This window comes from Bombus huntii, chromosome 2, assembly GCF_024542735.1.
Source record: "Bombus huntii isolate Logan2020A chromosome 2, iyBomHunt1.1, whole genome shotgun sequence".
Classification (NCBI taxonomy): domain Eukaryota; kingdom Metazoa; phylum Arthropoda; class Insecta; order Hymenoptera; family Apidae; genus Bombus; species Bombus huntii.
The window spans coordinates 4,605,899-4,627,780 of NC_066239.1; the positions used below are offsets into that span (position 1 = coordinate 4,605,899).

The 21,882-nt window shown below is 37.0% G+C and overlaps 1 protein-coding gene across 6 annotated transcripts in view; it reads right to left on the bottom strand.

Moving 5' to 3' along the window:
* LOC126878275 (A disintegrin and metalloproteinase with thrombospondin motifs 4) overlaps positions 1–21,882 on the bottom strand; it is a 92,112-nt gene that overhangs the window by 24,273 nt on the left and 45,957 nt on the right. For all 6 annotated transcript variants that reach the window (XM_050640879.1, XM_050640877.1, XM_050640882.1 and 3 more), the window contains one exon: positions 12,016–12,113. In XM_050640879.1, the coding sequence (XP_050496836.1) occupies positions 12,016–12,075 (60 nt within the window). In that variant the 5' untranslated portion in view covers positions 12,076–12,113. The remainder of the gene's footprint in view (positions 1–12,015; positions 12,114–21,882) is intronic.

The window sequence follows — 21,882 nt, forward strand, 5'->3', positions numbered from 1 at the left end:
ATTTAAATTGTCGGATGCAAAAGCGATTCTGATCGCGTGTACGGCATTCTTAACAAAAAGAGTACAACGATGCTATAGTAAAATAATAAGTACAGATAATTAATTAAAAGAAAAATTTAAATTTTGAGCCATGACGAATGTTTAAACATTTAATTGGTAATTTAGTGATTATAAATATCACAGGTTGATGGGTTATATTTAAAAATTAAGTGTGGATATACATAGCATGTGTAAATTTAACGTGACTAATTTTAACTTTTTTTAGTATTACTTGCTGTATAGGGTCGAGATTTACAGTGATTACAGAGATTTTTGTTTTTTTTTTATTATTTATTTATTTACATTTTACAATTTGTTCAGTAGGACATTTGGTAAAATATTATAGCTTAGTGATATAGCAATATAGCATGTGGATGGCTACCCCCAGTGGGATACCATCTTCGAATTGAGATTTTTGTTGAATAACTCTTCGATGACTCTTAAATGCGTACAAAGAATTTTTCTGCTCTTTGTCCCAAAGAGATCAGAGACTTCTTTGTCCGTATTGAAGCTCACGAAGAAAATGGAATATCTATGACAAATGCCCTGATATCTTAACAACTTATCTTGACGTATCTTAACTTTTTCGTCAGAAAGTTATGTAATAACACACTGATTCGCAGACTTCTAAAACAGGTGGTTCATGATAAAAGCAATCACAGTAGGACAAACGCAGTAAACGCGACAGCTAATACTTTGATAAATAAAGCGTCTGGTGCTTGATACACAACACAGAAGTCCACGATTTGCGAAAGATGATAAAAAGATGTTGAATACATACAGTATGATATAAAGCTACAGCATAAAGATAATTCAAAACGCGCAGAAATATCACTTGGATTTTCCCCAACTCCTGGAACTTGATAACGAAGATCCCAGACTGGTGTCGTATAAGATAAGCACGTGTTTCCCGGATTGCAGAATCAACTAGAGACAATCTTAAATTTATAGAACACGATGTAAACAAATGATTGTGCTCTTCCCAGAATATTAGATATGTTATCATCACCAGTATGATTGCTATAGCTTCTAACACTGATTGCCTCTTTTGAGTTACAGTTACTAGACTTTTCGGAGTCATAATTACTAGACAGCAGTCACATTACTACAAGAACATATCACAAAAATAGAAAAGTGGCTGCAAGTTAAACAAATTAAAGCAGACCCCAATAAATGCAACCATATTACATTCACACTGCGAAAACACATACCATCAAACATCTTTCTGAACGACACGCACATAATTCAAACAAGGCAAGTCAAATACCTAGGACTCCACATAGATACAAAACTCACATGGAAACAGCATATCAAATTAATAACAGATAAAATACAGACAGCAAGGAGACAAATGCATTGGCTAACAAGTCGAAAATCCAAACTAAGCATAGAAAACAAACTAAAAATATATAAAATGGTCATAAAATCAATCTGGACATACGGAATACCACTATGGGGAACAGCAGCAATGATCCATATAAGCAAAATAGAGACAATGCAAGCTAAAATTCTTAGAACAATAGTAAACGCCCCATGGTACGTTAGAAACGAGGATATTCGGAAAAACTTGGGAATATCAGCAGTCAAGGAGGAGATTAGCAGATGTGCAAGAAGGTACAGAGAAAGAATAGCAACGCACCCAAACCGGCTGGCAGCGGAAACGGTCGGCGCATCAAACATAAAAAGATTTTTTTTTTTTTAATATTTATTAAAATTACAATCAATTCTCGTGTTGAGAATTGCAAAAAGAAGATTAAAAAGGAAACACCCAACAGATCTCACAAAGGACATAACCTAACAAACAAACACTCACCACATTAAAGAAATAAATCAATCAAATTCGAAGATGGTATTCCACTGGGGGTAGCCATCCGTATGTTATATTATTATACCTCTAAGCTATAATATTTTACCAAATGTCCTACTGGACAAATTGTAAAATGTAAATAAATAAATAAATAAATAAAAAAACTCAACGTGCAAGTAGTACTCCTCTGAATAGACTATCTCATTCCAAATGGAACTGCCCTTATACAGTCCTCTCTCCACCTCTCGGGTCAATCTTTGTTTTTAAGGAGAACCATTATAATCATTCCATACTTCTGTCAGGTACACGTCCCTTCCGTGACCGCGGTTACGTTCAATGACCCGCTATGTCACTTCGAGCCCAAGCTCATCGTCATACACTTTGAGCACCCATAATCGAATTAGAATATTACAACTATTTCTTCGTTTCTATTACATTACTTACGTTTCTCAATGCGAGAATTGATTGTAAATATTAATAAATAAAAAAAAAAATTACTTAAGTGTAGGTATAGTAAAAGTCTGGACTAGCGTATCGGGGTTTTTTCCAACATTCCAAAAGGGAGGCCCCGATGTCCTTTTATCTCCGACATACTTTTTTTTTTATTTATTAAAATTTACAATCAATTCTCGCAGTGAGAATTTTCAGTAACTTTTTCTGGCGTGGCGCAGTGACATAGCTAATTATTTACAATAAGTTAATACTTATTATAGATAAGTATAATCTATAAGTAAGTATTATAAATAAGTAAATATTACTTAATCTAATTAAATCTAGTGTTTAGGTCTAACGGGTAGTGTCTCTTCAGCCTGCGGATCTGGTCCGACGTATTAAGTAAATCTCCGACATATACAGGGTGGTTGGTAACTGGTGGTACAAGCGGAAAGGGGGTGATTCTACGCGAAAAAAGAAGTCGAAAATATAGAATAAAAATTTTTCTTTTTTAATTTTTCTTTTTTTTTTAATTTTTTCATCGAGATAACGATCTACAGTGAAATCCGTTATAACGTGCAGCACGCGCACCGAGCAAAAATTCAAAGTCGATTTTCTCGAAAACAAAGCTTCAAACGAAAAATTTTTATTCTATATTTTCGACTTCTTTTTTCGCGTAGGATCACCCCCTTTCCGCTTATACCACCAGTTACCAACCACCCTGTATATGTTGAAGCCTTATGTCGACACCGAAGCCTTCCCTTTGGAACTTTGGGAAAATCCCTTAACATTATAATCTAGATTCTAATCGTAGCCGTAATTGAGCAATTGTCGCCATTCAATCCGATTGTATTTATTCGTGATTTGTGATAATGAGCTTGGGCTCGAGTGTGGGTGTGGGTGTGTCCCTTAGAACTAACAACGCGGATTCGTTGTTCACACTTTTCGTTAGGAAAAGTGAGGATAACGATCTGCGATGCTAATTGATTATAGCCTATGTTAATAAACGAAGATAGGAGGAGAAAGCCTACCAATGCGGCTCGTAGATGACGTTGTTTATGGGAAAATCCAGCTGTTCCGTTAGCTAAATATTCGATTTTCCCGCTAGGTAACTACCTGCTCTCTCCGTAATTTGTACAAACGTGCAATAAACCTAAGGACTGTTCCAAGGACCATCCATTAACTTACAGAAACAATAAATTAAAGGTTTAAGTTTATGGTGTGTCCTTGAGGTTATTAAGGGTACGCGGTGAGGGCCCGCACACATCTGATCTCTGTCAAACTTTCCTTCAAGGGTGGCTAGCATCCTTCTCTAACCACCAACATGGAAATTGACCAATTAACAGCAACGTCAATTTCCCCCACAACGAAGACCTTTTTCCACGAATCCGATGATCTCGTGCCCTTAGACACACCCCATCATAGTTTTCCTCTGCAGCGTCACCGTGACGGAGAGACACTTTTTCGCGTATGGTCAGCGGGATAACTAAGTCATCCGTGAATATTTCACGTCTTAACATATACTTAGATTTACTTAGACTTAGATTTAGACATCCTGTTAACCGCAGATTCGTTATCGAACCTGAGGCCGTTGTCATTAGTGTTACGAGTGCCTAAGTGCAGTTAGTTGTCAAATCGGTTGTGTCCCTACTTGTGTTCTCTATCTTCTATCTTCTCTAGATTTCTACTTCTAGCTCTATCTTCATTGTACCACAACGATGGCTAATTCCAGTGGAGATTCATCAAGCGCCCATAACCGTAATTCCAACGCCAACCCGACATCAGAAGTGATATCAATGCCGGTTATAACAATGCAAGAGCATTCGACTATCATGAGCGGGTTACTTCAGGTGCTGGTGCCGAGTGCGGAACCTGTAAATATAATGCTACCATTTTTTAACCCGGAAATCGCGGGCGCCGATCCAGCCGCATGGTGCGCAGCTGCTAATCTGCTTATGAAGGACAACCCTCTACAAGACAGTGCGCTAGTTTCTGCTTTAAATAGTGCTCTAAAGGGCCCTGCAGCGCAGTGGTTTACACAGATAATGACCGGCGAAAAGCTTACCTGGCCGGTGTTTAAGGAACTTTTTACTGCGCGTTTTGGTGGCGAAGATACAGCAACCACGACGTTAATGAATATGTCCAAAGAAGAATTACAGAAGGACAAAAACATGGTAGCTTACGCCATTCGTCTCCTCTCCCTCTTGAAGACGAAGCGGCGAAATATAAATATGGCGGAAGTAATCAACTCTATTTTTTGTCAAGTGAGCCCAGAAGATCAGCGTATTGAACAAATAGCACTTGAGAAGGATATCGAGACCAAGGACCAATTTCTAAGTCAAATGAGAGATCCCGCTCTCTTGAAGAGGCCGGTGGCTTCGACAAGTAATACATCAACTAGCAGCGAAGCCAAACGACAGAAGCTTGATTCCCAGAATGAGTGCCACGAGAGGGTAAGGATCGAGAAACAGAAGGATACGCGATGCCTAGAAGGAAGCCGACCAGCTACATTGTCCGAAGAGTCTTGCTTCAAGTGTCGTGGAGAGGGTCATATCGCGCCTGATTGTCCGTTACCACGGGAAAGAAACAATGATTCTAATAACGAAGGTCGAGTTGACTTCTGCGTGGTGGAGTTTTCAACTGGTAGATTAAGTCATCTGGGTGAGTCGTTCTCATTTTATTTCGATTCTGCGGCCAGATGCTCATTAATTAAAGAGTCCGTAGCCTCGAAATTTTCTGGAAAAAGAACGACTGATATAGTAATAATGCGAGGAATAGGAAATACTTGCGTTAAAAGTACATCTCAAGTTTTGTCCACTGTATGTATTAATGGTTTTACATTGGAGATAACTTTTCATATACTTGCTGATAGATATTTACAATGCGATATCATAATTGGCCGTGAAATTTTAAGCAAAGGTTTTGAAGTAAAAATTATGCGAAATAGCCTAGTTATTTGTAAAACAGAGACAATAAATGCCTATAGCAAAACCGCGGAATACGAGATCAATATTAACGAGGTCGACACAGCTATAATCGGTAACAATAAAAGTCGATTAATTTCTATTCTTAACAAATTCAAAGATTCGTTCATTGCGGGTTTCCCACGTACTCGCGTAAATACGGGCCAGATGGAAATACAGTTAATTAATCCTAACATCAACGTCCAAAACAGGCCTTATAAATTTAACGAGGAAGAGCGGGCAATAGTGCGTGAGAGGGTAAGCGAACTAATTGAAGCAAAAATCATAAGGCCTAGTAGTTCAAAATTCGCAAGCCCTATGTTACTCGTGAAGAACAAGGACGGCTCAGATAGATTATGTGCAGATTTTCGAGAACTAAATAAAAATACGGTCGCGGATCGGCACCCCCTACCTCTTATTGCGGATCAAATCGCGAGATTGCAAAATGCGAGATACTTTATTAGTTTAAACATGGCCAGCGGATTTTACCAAATTCCCATTCATCCTAATTCGATAGAGTATACAGCGTTCATTACCCCCGATGGACAATATGAGTACATAACGATGCCGTTTGGATTGAAAAATGCATTGTCCGTTTTTCAGAGGGCCATCCTCAATGCCTTAGGAGACCTCGATTATCCATACGTTGTTATTTACTTGGATGACGTCCTAATCCTTGCCGACTCGATCGAGCAAGCTTTAGAAAGACTGGACACCATATTAAGTACCTTCGTAAAAGCCGGGTTTTCTTTTGATCTTTCTAAATGCTCTTTTCTAAAGACATCGATACTGTATTTGGGATATATAATTCATAACGGAGAAATTTGTCCCAACCCCGGTAAAATACAAGCTTTGAGTTCGTTACCTGCACCAACAACCGTTACACAGGTTAGGCAATTCTTAGGTTTAGCCTCTTACTTTCGAAAATTCGTTCCTAAATTTTCACAGGTAATGAAACCCTTCTATGCACTTACTTTCACTAATAAAAATTTAAATTGGACGAATAGGCATGAAAAAATAAGGGAAATGGTAATTTCCGTCCTGACTGATGTGCCGGTGTTAATGACATTCGACCCCAAGTATCCCATAGAACTACATACTGACGCTAGTTCGAAGGGATATGGGGCTATTTTGATGCATAATGTTGAAGGTAAAAACAGAGTAGTAGAATATTACAGTAAAAGAGCTAGCCCTGCGGAATCTAGCTATCAGCCCTATGAACTAGAGACGTTAGCAATTGTAAACGCTGTCAAACATTTTCGGCACTATCTATATGGACGAGAATTTCTTATCGTCACTGACTGTAATTCCTTGAAGGCATATGGTAATAAAGTACATTTAAATGAAAGGGTTTACAAGTGGTGGGCTTACCTACAAGTTTTTACCTTTGACATTATGTATCGAGAAGGCAAGCGAATGGCCCACGTAGACTTCTTTTCGCGGAACCCCGTAGACTTGGATCACTTGGATCACCGTAGATTAACAATTAACAGCAACGTCAATGTCTCTCACTTTCCGAACGAAAACGTTTCTCCATGAATTTTGTGCCCTTAGGCACACCCCATCATGGCCCGGTGTACCGCTCACACCGGGTCCCGAGCCCTTCTCGATCACAGCCGGGACGGTCATCGTAGAGGTTTCAGTCGATTGGAGTCCGGCACTACCACGCCGCTTTTCCCCAGAAGCGACCTGGTGTCCGTTGATCGCGGATTTGTTATTGAACATAAGGCCATTGTTATTAGTGTTACAAGTGCCTAATCGCCGCAATGAATTGTTAAATCGGTTGTATCCATACTTGTGTTAATAAACTCTATTTTTGTTATACCGCAATGATGGCTAATTCCAGTGGAGATTCATTAAACGCCCATAACCCTAATTCCAACGCCAACCCGACATATATGTCGGAGACGAAAGGACGCCGGGGCCCCTCTGGAACTTCAGGATAACCCCCTAACATTGTAATCTAGAGTCTACTACAGCCGTAATAAAACAATCGCAGTTATCCAAGCCGATGTTAATTGTCCGGGATTAGTGACGGTGAGCTTTGGCTCGGGGCAACAACCTGCCGCCAACGTAGCCGCGGTCAACGGGACGAGCGCTCCGTCTAACAAAGGTGCGGAGCGGTGTTATGACCCTCATTGAAGGAACTACCCATAGAGGTATCGGACAGTAAAACATGCTAACGGTTCCTTAGGACAATTAATACCTGAGGTTGAGGCACGTACACAGCACAAGTCCCGGTAGCCCGAGGACCCGCTATAAAACCTGGGTTTTTCGGCAACTAAGATGTTTGCAAACGGACAGGCAGTTTTTGTCCCAAATCGACCAATTGACAGCGACGTCGATCCGAGGATCTTGGGTACTTAGACACCCCACCAGAGTTGGTCTCGGTGGCGTTGTTGGGAAGAAGATGCATTCCTGACTGAGACCTCATCGAGGAAGGGAATAGCGCCTTACGATCAGTACACGTCTGAGTTAGAGCAAGTATATCTATCCTCCTGTTGACTCTGGATTCGTTATCGAACCTAAGACCATTATCACCAGTGTCGCGAGTGCCTAATCACCGCTGTTGATTGTCGAATCGGTAGTGTTCATACTCGTAGTATCAGGCCGTACCGTCGCTATAACACAGCGATGGCCATTCCAATGGAGATCCAGCAAATGCCCACAACTCTATTCCTGACGCTTCTCTGACATATATATGTCGGAGACGAAAGGACGCCGGAGCCGTGCCTCCGGAACTTCGGGAAAATCCGTAAAATTGCAATTAAAGTTTACAGTTGTAATTAAACAATTTGCCGTCATCCTGCCCAATTGTACTTGTTTCCGATTTGTGATAATAAACTTGGGCTTAAGGCGACCACCAGTCGCCGAACGTAGCCGCGGTCAACGGGACAGGCGTTCCGTCCAACAAAGGCGCGGAGTTACAGTATGACCCTCATTAAAAGAAACACCCATAGAGGTACTTGACAGTAAAACATTCCAACGGTCCCTTCGGACAATGAATACCAGATGTGGAGGCACGTACACAGCACAAGCCCAGCCAGCCCGGAGACCCGCTATAAAACCTGGGTTTTCGGCAATTAAGATTTTTGCAAACGGACAGGCAGCTTTTGTCCCAAATCGACCAATCGACAGCGACGCCGATCGGAGGAGCTGGCGTACCTAGATACACTACCAGAGGTTGTCTCGGTGGTGACGTTGGGACGAGCATTCATTCCTTCGGGAGCCCTCATCGACGAAGGGACCAACACCGCTTGATCCGCGAGTAATACACGTTCGAGTCAGTGTCAGTCTATCTCTCCTCCCGTTGACCGCGGATTCGTTACCGGACCTAAGACCAACGTCGCTAACATCGCAAGTGCCCAATTACCGCTGTTGATTGTCGAATCAGTAGTGTCCCTACTCGTAGCATCAGGCCGCGTCTTCGTTATCACACAACGATGGCCAACTCCAAGGGAGGTCTATCAAACGCCCACAACCCTGTTCCTGACTCTTCTCCGACATATATGTCGGAGATGAAAGAACATCGAGATTTCCCGTCTGGAATGTTAAAAAAAACCCAATACCCTAGTCCAGACTTTTACTATAGCTACGCTTAAGTAATAAAAATAAGAACTAGTTTTAATGTTCCAATCTGGCTTTATGGCGATGGGTTCGGGCTCGAAGTGACATAGCGGGTCATTGAACGTAACCGCGGTCACGGAAGGGACGTGTACCTGACAGAAGTATGGAATGATTATAATGGTTCTCCTTAAAAACAAAGATTGACCCGAGAGGTGGGGACAGGAATATATAAGGGCAGTTCCACTTGGATTTTTTTGGAGTTCATGCAGATAAGTTTACTTGTACGTGGAGTCATACGTGTCGCATTCATCATCCCGTTGATCGTGAATTCATTATCGAACCTAAGGCCTAAGGTAAGGATTACGGTAAATTGTTTAATTACAACTGTAAACTTTAATTACAACTTTACGGATTTTCCCGAAGTTCCAGAGGGAAGGCTCCGGTGTCCTTTCCTCTCCGACATATAATAAATTGAAAATCGTTTCATCTGTTAGATATTATAACGCATATTTTGCTTTCTCTTCTGCATTATTTATATGCAGATTCGGATACTTTTCTATTTCGAAATTTCTCGCAAATGCATGGAATCGCAGTCTGATAACAATATGTTATTTTTAACGAAGAGATTTATGTAAACCCGTATGTTATTATCAGTCTCGCTGCTGGGTACATTGAAAATGAAATATTCAGTTGGTTTGCTAATGAAAAGCGGGCTTGCAATACAATTTTCGAATTATGATAAATCATAATTCCGTTTTCTTCACGCCATATAGCCATACGTAGATTACTTTATTCTTTGCACGCAAACACGGTTGCTTCTATTTAATGATACAAACAAATTATTTTCACTGCATGAATTTTCAGCATATTGAAACGATTGCCGCATAATTTCATTTTTGACCTTGAGGCGGAAAAGTCAATCGTTTGTTGAGGGGTGGTTCAGAAGAATTATCTGAAACGATACGATGCGCTCGAACGATATTGAAAACGTATGGCGTTAGATTACAGAGTTCAACGTACAATTTATTCCTTTCTCCTCCTACGTTACTTTCTTGATGACGTTCATCGTGGCCATTGTCCTTATTATCCTGCTGCTCGCGTTCGTTTACTATAATTGACTCACTTGTAATCTCCCACTGTATAAAACCGAAAAAAGAGATATTTGCTCTCGGTTTGTCTAATTATTTAACGTTTTTAACACTTTTAATTGTTTAACATTTTCGTATCATCCGATAGACATTATCATTCGATGAAAGGAAAATTGAATTTCCAATCACTCGCGAATTAATCCTTGAGAAATGAAAGATTTCACGGCCTATTTCACTAAAAAATTCAGTCTGTTTGCGTAAGTGTTTTACCATCGTCTGGACGTAAATGTAAAATATTACATCGGCGTTTGACGAAATCATACGACTTCAGAAACACCTATGATTCATGTTCTTTGTCTTTAATAATGCTATGAAACTGCTTTTTTCAGATAACTGCTCAATTGCTAAATACTGCTCAGACTAAAAGAAATTAATTGATTTTGTTGACACAGTGATGTCTTCTAAACTGATTTTTTGATAATGACATAATAAAAAATGCCAGAGTAGAGGCGTCTAATTGCACTGCACGCAGGACATCCTTGTATGTAATCTGTGACGCAAATTGTCTTAAGGATTTTTACTCTATTATCGATTCAATCATTCGTACCAAATTTAAATCTTAAGATTTAAAGAAAGAAAGATTAAAGAAATAAGAAGAATTAAAAGAAAGTGATTTTGACAAGGCACCAAAGGCTGCGTCTATCTTACCTTACACATAAGCTTGAGAAAGTCCTTCCAAATGATATCTTAAGTCTCAAAAACAATTTACGGCCTTTTCGAAAAACTGTACAGCCTCGTATGCACTCGAAATCAACGAAGAATTCTTTATCAAGGACTTAATTACCAGGAAAATCGATCGTAAACAGCAAATTCTATTACACAGTTTCAGAATTGGCCATATCAGACTCACACACGCATATCTAATTTCTTAACCAAACCCATCAATTTGCGACATCTGTGCGATTCTTCAAATTACCCTAAACATATGTCGGGGATGAAAGAACATCGAGATTTCCCGTCTGGAATGTTAGAAAAAACCCAATACCCTAGTCCAGACTTTTACTATAGCTACACTTAAGTAATAAAAATAAGAAATAGTTTTAATGTTCCAATCTGGCTTTATGACGATGGGTTCGGGCTTGAAGTGACATAGCGTAGCGTCACTGAACGTAGCCACGGTCACGGGAGGGACGTGTACCTGACAGAAGTATGGAATGATTATAATGGCTCTCCTTAAAAACAAAGATTGACCCGAGAATTGGGACAGGAATATATAAGGGCAGCTTCATTTGGATTACGAGTTAGTTTGTTAGTTAGTCGTTGGGCGAACTGCTGATTGAGTTATCGAGAGAGTTATTATTATCGAGAATCGTGTATTACGTTGGCACACGTCATCCCGTGTATCGAACCTGAATTCGTTGTCACCATCATCTCGACCATCCTATCGCTGCTATTACTCATAGCCTCTTGTAGTGTCCACATTTGTACCAATAAAAATTAGCTACATCCGCGATGGTAAATTGAGTAAAGGTTCATCGAACGCCCCAAAATTCCAACCCTAATCCGACATATAGTTAGTATCGCAACAAATATCAGGTCTGTGAAACTTGAAGTGAAAATCTCTGTGACGAAAGTCAAGTTTCAAGCGTTTTCTTCTTTCAGAAGGACACATCGTTATTTAACAAAGTCTAACTAATAAATCTCAGTCTCTGGCCACGTTGTCGCTGATAATAACCACGTAGGTGATTTTATACTTAAAAATTTCAGAAAAAAATGTTCATCGTCCACATTGTGACTCATGTTAAATTGAACTCTTAATTTCTATGATAATAACATCGTAAAAATAAATATGAACAAACGTACGACCACGATTAGTTACTTTTTCTGATCGACGAGGCGACTAACGTTACCAACGGAAGTCGGTGTTTACGCAGTGTGAATTTGCTTCGTAATCAGCGGAGAATCAACAATTAACGTCGTCTGATTCCGCGAACATCTTGTCATTTCGAGTCAACGCCACCGACCACGACCACGTTACACGTGTTCTTTGTTTTAAGGAAGCGCCTGTATGGAATAACATCGTCCTTGCCGATCCCGATAGTACTTGACGCGATCTTACCTTGTGGCATCGTACAAGAGGTAGAACGGCCATGCAGAGAAGGACAAGGGCACGAATCATTTTGCGTGAAAATATTCCTGATGGGCTGCGTCACATCGCTGAAACACGAAATAAGAAGTCTGTTTAAATGGATGGTTCGACGAATTAATCAAGTGGCTACTTTATCGTGAATACCTGACGCTAATTATGTCGAGTAAAAGTTAATGTATAAAATAATAGAATGAGAGAAAAAGAATGTTATATACAATTCCAAATTTCAAGTCTTACGTTAAAAGGTATGAGAAATATATTTAACAAATATAAAATATATTTCTCTGTTTAAAAAAAACTGTTCTATACATAATTCCCACGTAAGTGAGAGAGTAAAAATTAAACGAAGAAATGGGAAAAACTATTTATAAGATTACTGACATCTCGAGAGTAATCTATCTGTGAATTATTTTTGCATACAAGGGATACAAACGTCTCATATAAATGACACGTTTATATTTCAAACTCGCATGGAGCACTTATTTCAGTTAATAACGGAGAGCGGTCTTACACTGAAATTATAGACTCCATTATATAAATTGCCGACAGATTTGCCAAGAATGATACACATAAAGATGAAGTCAGTTTTTAGTTTGTATAATGAGACTTATATGGTGCAATTTTAGCTGAACAACATAATGGTACACATGAAATTTACATAACAAAGTAATCGAATAATAGGAAATGTGTTTGCAACAAATCATTTTCTGGTACGGGGTTACAGATATTTTTGTCAATTTTGATTTAACCAAATGAAGTATTTTGATACGATCGTTCATAAATTTCTTTCATAATTGTCCGCGGATGTTTCTCTAAAATATCAATGTTTAAAAACGTTTTCTTATTAAATATTAAATTCAAATATTAAATTAGCTCTTTCCATAAATAAGAGCAAGATCAAATTATAAAAATTCTAGGATCGTAGCAAAGTTGAAAAATGTCTCAAAAGGGTTGATTCTGCGCCAAACATTTATCGTAGATATCGCGAGCAAAGTAGTATTCTATTCACGATCCGATGCAACATCGCCGTTAGAATATTGCGCTAACGAGGGGCCAGACAGGCAGCAACAATTTGCTCGCTGGCCAGAAACTGATATCTCTCACGGTAGAAATGTAATTACCACGAGTCGCGAGCGGCGATGAAGAAATCCGCGCGCGGTTACATAATTTTCGCCGCACCCGCTGCGCAACGCGCTCGTAAACGAAAGAAGAACCACGGAGAAAAAAGGCAGACGAAAAGACAAAGAGAGAGGAAAGGAGGAAGGAAGAAAGGAGAAACATCGAGACGAAACAACGACTAACCTATATGATGGGTTCACGCATGCCTGCGACTAAACCTGCGACAAACACGAGCGGGAGGTGGCGTTTTAACGTGAATAGGACAGGCGACGATCCCGGAAGGAAAGTTGAATCGCATCGAATTAACGCCCACGTCGCGCGTCAAAACGAAAACTTTCGATCGCTGCATCGTAAAAATCGCGAAACTTCAATGGGGTCGTTTCGAAGTGGAAGGGGAAATATGGTGCGGTTAACGTTAACAAAAGAACGATCTTTATGTCGATCGGTCAACGAAAGTTAGTATTAATACGATAGAGATTAGATCACGAGGTAACTCGTTAGTTTTATCAAAACTGGATTTTATTATAAGGAGAATTTTTTGACGCAATGATACGTGATAACATATGTGATATGTATGGTAAGAGGTGAAACTAAACAAATATGATAAGGTATAAGCCGATACTTTCGATCCGTTGATTTTATGGCTGATTTTATAGTCCTCTTATTCGTTTCGCTTTTTTCATTTATTTAACTTCTGAAATTAATATTTTAGCCAGATATACGTGATTCATAGTCGATTTTGAATTGAAATTCAATTTTGTGAAAAATTTTTACGTTGTTGATATTGGAAAAATGGACAATTTTCATTACGTATAGTTAATGAATATTTAACGAAGTTAATTAATGGAAAATTTAGAATAAAAAAAGGAAGTACATATAAAGTTTCTCGTAATGAGATGCAGGATGCATCATTAATTTTGCTATAGGTCAATATACATATGTATAAAGATAAATGCACGTATGTATAGAGATATTATACAATAAAGATACAAATTTACAGCTTCCCACATTCTATTCAATAATTTTATTACGGATGCTATCTTGTATATTAAAAATTTTGATTTCCATAGGTGATATAAATTTTTCTTTTCCAAGTAGACAAGGTATCAGACAATTTTTTTTGTAAAGCAATATGGCTAATAATACGTAAAAAAACAAGCTTACAGTGAATTGCAAAGGTGTGTTTTGAAGCGAAGATTAATTCAATTCTAGAAGATTTATTTTCACCGAAAGTGAAACCTCACGAGGAAAATTTTATTGTGCTGTAGATTGCATTCTTGCAAGAGCGTAAATGCGCATATCATTAATCTTGGTAGTGAAGTGATGCTGTTGCAAATGCTTTGGCATTTTAAACAAGGAGAAACGATTACAATAACAAAGTACTGTGTAATAACATCTTTTACTTGCATTCCTCGTACATGCTTAAAAAGATTTTGTTTAAATCATCGTATTTCCTTATTTATGTATACGTATTTGTTCACGCGGACTAATTAACGTTCCTATGTCGATATATTCTCTAAATATTAATTTTAGATCGAAATGAAAAATCTTTGAAACAGGAAAAATGACCTTTGGACATCGACGTTGAATCAAAAATCGATCATCTATCGCTAAAATAGTGATCTATTCGCTTAAATACTTATTATACGTACTTAATGCGTACATATGTTGCCCTTTAATTCAAATGTAAGTATTATAATTCTTTATGCAAAAAATACGAAGCATATAATATAATAAATATAATACAATATAATAATATTAAAATAGAATAATAAAAAGTACAAAACAAATAATTCACAAAAATGTAAGTAATGTTTTCCTCTTTTAATATTTTTTTATATGTTTTTATATCCTGTAGTATATACCGTATATATATATGTATCTATACAAATATTTTTATCAATATAGAGAAACTCTTCAACAAATCCACGTTTCTTTTGAACTAAATAAATATAGTCTCTGCGAAACAAATATACCATGGACCAGGATTTTCAATCGGTTTCACATTAGTGTTTTAAACCGACAGTCATTGTATCCGTAGCAATAAAGTAACGTGTTTAAGCAACTCATTTGTCGATGATAACGCTGCTCTTAACTCGGGAACTTTCTCGAGGAAAAAAGAGTTGCTGACTTCTGTCGTAATAAAAACCCGTGTATATTTTACAGGGAGTTGAAACGCGTTTAACATCGTAAAGTAATTGAAATTAAGCAAAACCAAACTTTCTACCATGGCTGAAAATGTACGTATATTCGTATATTGAAATTCCACTGTGAATTTAATAAACTCGTATATCACGTGCAGCGAAAACTTTAATGGTTGAACGGTAAAAAAGAATTACCATGTTTCGAGCAGTCTGGTTACCATATATGTATAATAACCGGAAATTCCATTTGCATTCAATGGAACATACTGTAGGGCGGTAAATATGGTCGAAACTTTTTTAATGGTACTGTACAAACTATTCGATACGGCAAATAATTCGTTCGATAGGCTAAGTACTTAAAATGATTACCGTAATATTAAACAGTGCTCTTTGCCATCACTTATCGGTTTTACAACTGAGAATGATAATAAAGTATGATAAAACCTTTACCGATAGTCAACTTTCTATTTGTTCTTAAGTCGTCTTACTCTTACGAATATTACGTAACAGACAGGGAGCAGTGTCGTGTTAGTCACAATGACACGAGATCACGATCTACGATCTTTTCTAAAGATATGATCGTGCATTATATACTTGCTATACGTAGATCGATATTTTACAGAGTCGTGAATAGGGAAAAATGGCAATTGATATTTCTTTTTTAAATACTATTATAGATAAGCTCTGTGCTGTTATACTCTGCTATCTATTATCCAACTTCAAACGATAGCATTGGGCAACCTGTTTTAGATATTGGAAAAGCCTGCAATCTGTATGTTTAGAATGGGATATTAGTAAAAATAACAATACGTTAAACGGAAATAACGTAGAAAGCACAATAGCTGCGGGAATAGAACAGAAACAGAAAGATAATATACAGGGTGGTTGGTAACTGCTGGTACAAGCGGAAAGGGGGTGATTCTATGCGAAAAAAGAAGTCGAAAATATAGAATAAAAATTTTTCGTTCGAGGCTTTGTTTTCGAGAAAATCGACTTTGAATTTTCGCTCGCACGGTACGCGTGCACTTTATCACGTCTCGTTATAACGGATCTCACTCTAGATCGTTGTCTCGATGGAAAAATTAAAAAAAAAAAAAAATTAAAAAAGAAAATTTTTATTCTATATTTTCGACTTCTTTTTCGCGTAGAATCACCCCCTTTCCGCTTGTACCAGCAGTTACCAACCACCCTGTATATTATAAAAGTAAAAGGAATTTCTTAAGAATACGAGAATAAAGAAACTAAAGCAGGAATAGAACAGTACAAAAGGGAGGATATTAAAAAACCTATTTACTAAATACTATTAAAATACTAAACCTGTTTAAGTGCTAGGGAATGTGAAAATATCAAATCTGTATGATTGTATAGGATATTATATTTAATAAAAGAAAACACATATGACGTATAAACGCGAAAGATACAATTTTTGAAATCTACGAGAACAGAGAAATCAGTATCAGAGCGGAGAAATACAATAATTAAAAAAGATCGAAAAAGTATACAGAAATCCGCACAACATAGAAGTTAACGCCATAGCAAAAAGACGCTATACGTGTATCCCAAAAGCAGAAAACTGGAATACAAACCTGTGAAGCGACAAATATGGCGAATAATTACTTTTCTACGTGAACAATTAAATGTACTGAGAATTCCGATAAAATCAGCCATAATACTCATTCCCAGCCAAAAAGTTCGCAAGATACCGCGTACGAGTGAAAGCGTTGCTATTATTTGCTCGCGATTACGAGCAAAACGCCATTTAATTTTCAAGTCATCGAGATGGAAACGCTTTGAAGTCGCGTGATCGTTTTAAGCCGACGAACGAGTTATGCATATTCTCCACATTGGCCATGGATGACATCAATTTCGATGGATCAACGCACGATGACCCCGTTTTCCGTCGTTTTCGTCCTTGATCACTTTTACCGCTCCAGATTTGCGAAGCGGGTTATAGGCGGCCCTATGGCCAAAGGTGTTTTTATATGGGAGTGAAAATTTCGTCGGCAAAGAGGTGAAATCCATGGGAAGTGACAAAAGTAAAGCGACCATTGTTCTAATAGGAAGTAGCGTTTCTGTACATTCGCAAGGAGGCAGGTTCGACCTTCACGGAGACAAAAGCTGTCTTTTACGTAGCATTCACGAGACCGTGCGACTCAAATTTACACTATGGTGCAAAAGTGTTGAATCACCAGATTGCTCTCAAGTTGGATGCATTCTTTTTTCACAAGGACAATTAAACGGTTTCCTATTTTTGGCGTTCTACGATTGGTTTTCGTTTTTATTTCCATTTCTTATATGCACTTATCCTTACAGTTTATTTTTATTTTCTTGCCTACTTTTATGTCTACATTTACTCTTGCTCTTTATAAAATGTTGGGTCAGGAGATCAAGTTTGAATCGAATGCGTTTTTCACGAGAATAATTTTCTTGCTTGTTGTCCTTCGCGACTGTCATTTTTATGACTTTTTAGATCTTATTCGTATGTTTCTTTTATATACAATTCGAAAAATTCTTCTTTCGACTCAATTAGACGATAATGGTAGAAACGCAATTAAACCTAATTGGATCGAGATAACAAAATAAAATGTATTTATGGAAATATAATTCAACGAAGTAAATAAATAATTAATAAACAAGTAAACTCACAGTAGATTATTTAAAATTCTTATGCAGTATCTTACGAAGTCTCGTTGAGAAATATCACTACTCAACTCCGATCAAAAGTAAACTCTGACTGTTTAGGATCAAAAGTGATTCACATGGTTGACGTTAATAAATATTACCGCATGATTTCCCTAATGATACTATGTATTCACATTTCTTATTGTTGCTTTTACATATGTCAAAATAGTCAAAGATTAATATTAATATAATCGCAGTAATAAGTAACGTCGTTATTTCTTTCTACACAAGCAATCGCAATGGTATTTTCTAAGTATAGTTCTCGAAGAAAATATGCATATGGAAACATCATTCAAGACAACGTAATTGCAGTCGATGAATAACCAATTGCTTAAAAATTAATTAGATTTCTATTACTATCAGCCAAGAGTAATTGATTATTTAGTCGATCGTGAGAAGACGACTTTTCAACTTGGTTTCTTCATTCAACTATGCTTCGCGATGTATAATACAAGGTATAGTGAATAGAACTACGAGGATGATATGTGAAACGCTAATTATCTGTGAACGCACGTTCCACACTTTATAAAGATCAAAGATGACCTATTAAATCTACGATTAAAAACTTCGATATTTATTTTTCGTGTCCTTTCATTTCTATTAGGCATCCGCGTAAACATTTTTTTATTTCATTAAATTTAAGTTTGTGAAAGAAAACGCAGTTCCTTAACTAAGCTTTGTAAGGGATTTCATTTGATCTAACTTAAATTCTCAAGATATTTTATCTTTTTCATATTTATATGCGAATGGAAAACTTTAAGCAGACGACGATGGTTTATTTCATAACGACGATGGTTATTGCATAAACGTAATTCAAAATCAATACAATTTGCTCTTCACAAACAAGGAAAGAACAACGAATACCTGAATAATTAAGTTTAATATCTATTGGATAACATTAACGTCACATCCTTGGTTTCCTTGTTTTCATTATGATAAATAATGTAACAGGAATCGATGAGTTGTGTGAAACACTTTACACGCAATTTACAGATAATTGCGATATCTAAAAAAAGGTAACTATTTTTATGCTACCATAATCTTCACAAGCAATTTAATTTTTAAACTTGGTATTTCATATATGCAAAATATCCAAAATAAAAAGTTCAATCTAACGAATTCATTCAAACACAAAACACACAGAATCAGCTACGTTCGGTAAATTTACATCTCAAACAGGATGCAAATCGCGTAAATGAAACGTTAGCCGCATAATAAAATTCTCTCGGACGGTATTGTAAGGTAGAGATCGACACGATACCATGTGCAAGAATTCGATGACAGGACTCACTAACTGATCGTTAAACCACGTCTGGGTTCTGTGATATAATGTTATTTCTATATTGCATCAACCATGTTATATATCTTTTTTTTTATTTCAGAAAAATAACAAACAAAAAATAGAAAAAGGGGAGAGGATAAAAATAAACCAGACCACTTCTAGTCTATGGAAAATAATTTCTAGTGACCTCACTCTGAATTCAAGATACCGTGCTACTGATTTATACAGGCGATCATTAAGTCAATACGTTCTAGGCTTGGAAACACCGAATTTAACATAAAAGTCGTCTGACAAATTTCAATTCATTGTCATTCATAGATGTCAACGAGGAGACTTCGATTTTTTATTTCACACAGACTAAATGCATCGTTTTTATAGCGCGTGAAAGATTATCGCTCCTCTTAAAAAATAAAGAAAATAATAATAAAGATTTCTTGTTGAACGATTCTCTGATGCAATTTTTCAAGGATCTAAGTAGAACATCCAGTCTTTTTTCCTGTTTTTTTTTCTTTTTAAGATGAAAAGGTCATGTTCTCGTGCAAATCGATGTAAGTCTGAAGCTTCGCGCTAGTGAAAGGGCAATTAAGTTAATATTTCGAGCTCAACGTAGACTTTGGGTCGGCAGAGTATTGCTTAGTATGAGTTTATGAGAAGAACGAAAGATTACTTTACAAGATGTAAAATTACGTACCATTTTCTCTTTAGTTACGGTAAACATGTTGTGAACTAGCAAAACGTCATTAAGATAACAAATCTCTGTATTTAATCTGTCTTATTTGTTTTACTTATACTAAATATTTATATGAAAGACGATTTTTCTCTCTTTATAATTTTTAGTGAATTTTTATGAAAATTAATTAGTTTTGTATCAAATTTTTTAGTTTTTCATATAAATTTTTTAATGAAAGGTAATTTCCTGTTCATATTGCTTGGATTTCATTAATATGAGTAATTTTTTGTCCCTTTTGTTGATCTCATTTCAACCAATTTCTCAAAGTAAAATAATTATGGTATACTCGCTCTGAAAAGTGGTAAATCTTCATGAAAAATGTTTTAAGTAAGACATTTTATTGCATTTTCTGTGCTTCGTATCCGTACGTGCAAAGGTTGATTATCTCATAAAACTCAGTAACTAGCATCTTTGACAAAGTATAAAAAATCGTTACGATAAAAGGCATAATTCTTCTTCTTTCTTTTGGAATGGCTAATAAACGATATAAATTTGGAGGGAACGTATGAAATATGAGAATCTTCGGGTCTGGTCAGATCCAGTTATGTTGATTTCAACAAACTTTAGTTATTGATTCCTGGAAATCGTACACGTTCGCAGAAATGAACGACCGACGATTCGCAAATTATTGCGAAATGAATTTTTTATTCGTCTCGCGAACAGTTAATTAAAAACACGTATTCATTCATCAGAGAAGAAAAATTATCCCATTGTTAAACGGATCTCTGCGGTTACTAATGTCAGTTGAGCAAAAAAGGAAAATACGAAAGTTATACATTGCGAATGAACCCCAGAAATAAATTGCATTATGAAAATTTTATGAATACGTTCATTCATCGAATAAATACTTTTTCGGTACTCCTCTAGAATATCGTAGATTAAGAAGTATCTTATAAATTATTATTATTATCATTGCAAGCCATGGTACTAAAATAGTATAGTGTATAGTAGTATACACATATTGTACAGTAGCATATGCAGTAAATAGTAAAATACATTATTACTATGTCTATTAATAGGTAATTAAAATGTGCAGTCTGTTAGATTTATAAAATGTAATAAGTGCTGCTCTTGATTAATAATTCGTCATTAATTTGTATACGTTCAATTATTACATAATAAGGAATAAAAATAAAAATGAAATAAAATAATACACATCTTATATCGCTGTCCTCTCCTTTTATACATACAAAAGCTCTGTTTCATCACTTTACCACTGCGAACTATTTTATCACGCACTTTTTCCACCATCTTAAAGGACACGTCGTACATAGATTCTGGTTCAACGACGATCATCGTAACACTAATTGCAGATCGTAAATGTCGACTGACTGTCGTAGAACGTTTTCAAAGAGTCAGAGGGGCGAAGCGAAGCAAAGGGCAACGAGTTTCATCGTGTCGTTTGATCGAAACGAGAGAAAACGGCGACCAAACCGATTGCGAAAAGTAATCAGGCGAATGGAAACGCTATTGCGCTAGAACGATCATCCGTCTAGCAAATGGAATAAAGATCGTTACGCTACAGTATTAAAAAGCGGTTTACTTTCTTCTCATCTCAAATATGCCTGAATAGCAGGAAGCAATGGAAAGTTGTTGCATCGTCATCAGGCGAAACTTTAAATGAGATTCAGTGCGTTGCTCGCTCGCATCATGGCTGTTTAGGAGCTTGGAAAGAATATCTGGGTGAAATTGTGGCGGGAAACGTGATAGCATTTGCGTACGAGAAATTCTGCCACTTTTACTTGAATGTGCGTGCGCGTTTTCACTTAAAGTTGACGTTGAACTCGTAGAGGAAGTTTGGATCGCAACATCAAGTTCTTTTGCAGTCCACGTTCATTTCTCTAATCCAGTTTGGTACGATGTTGATCAAAGTAACGTAG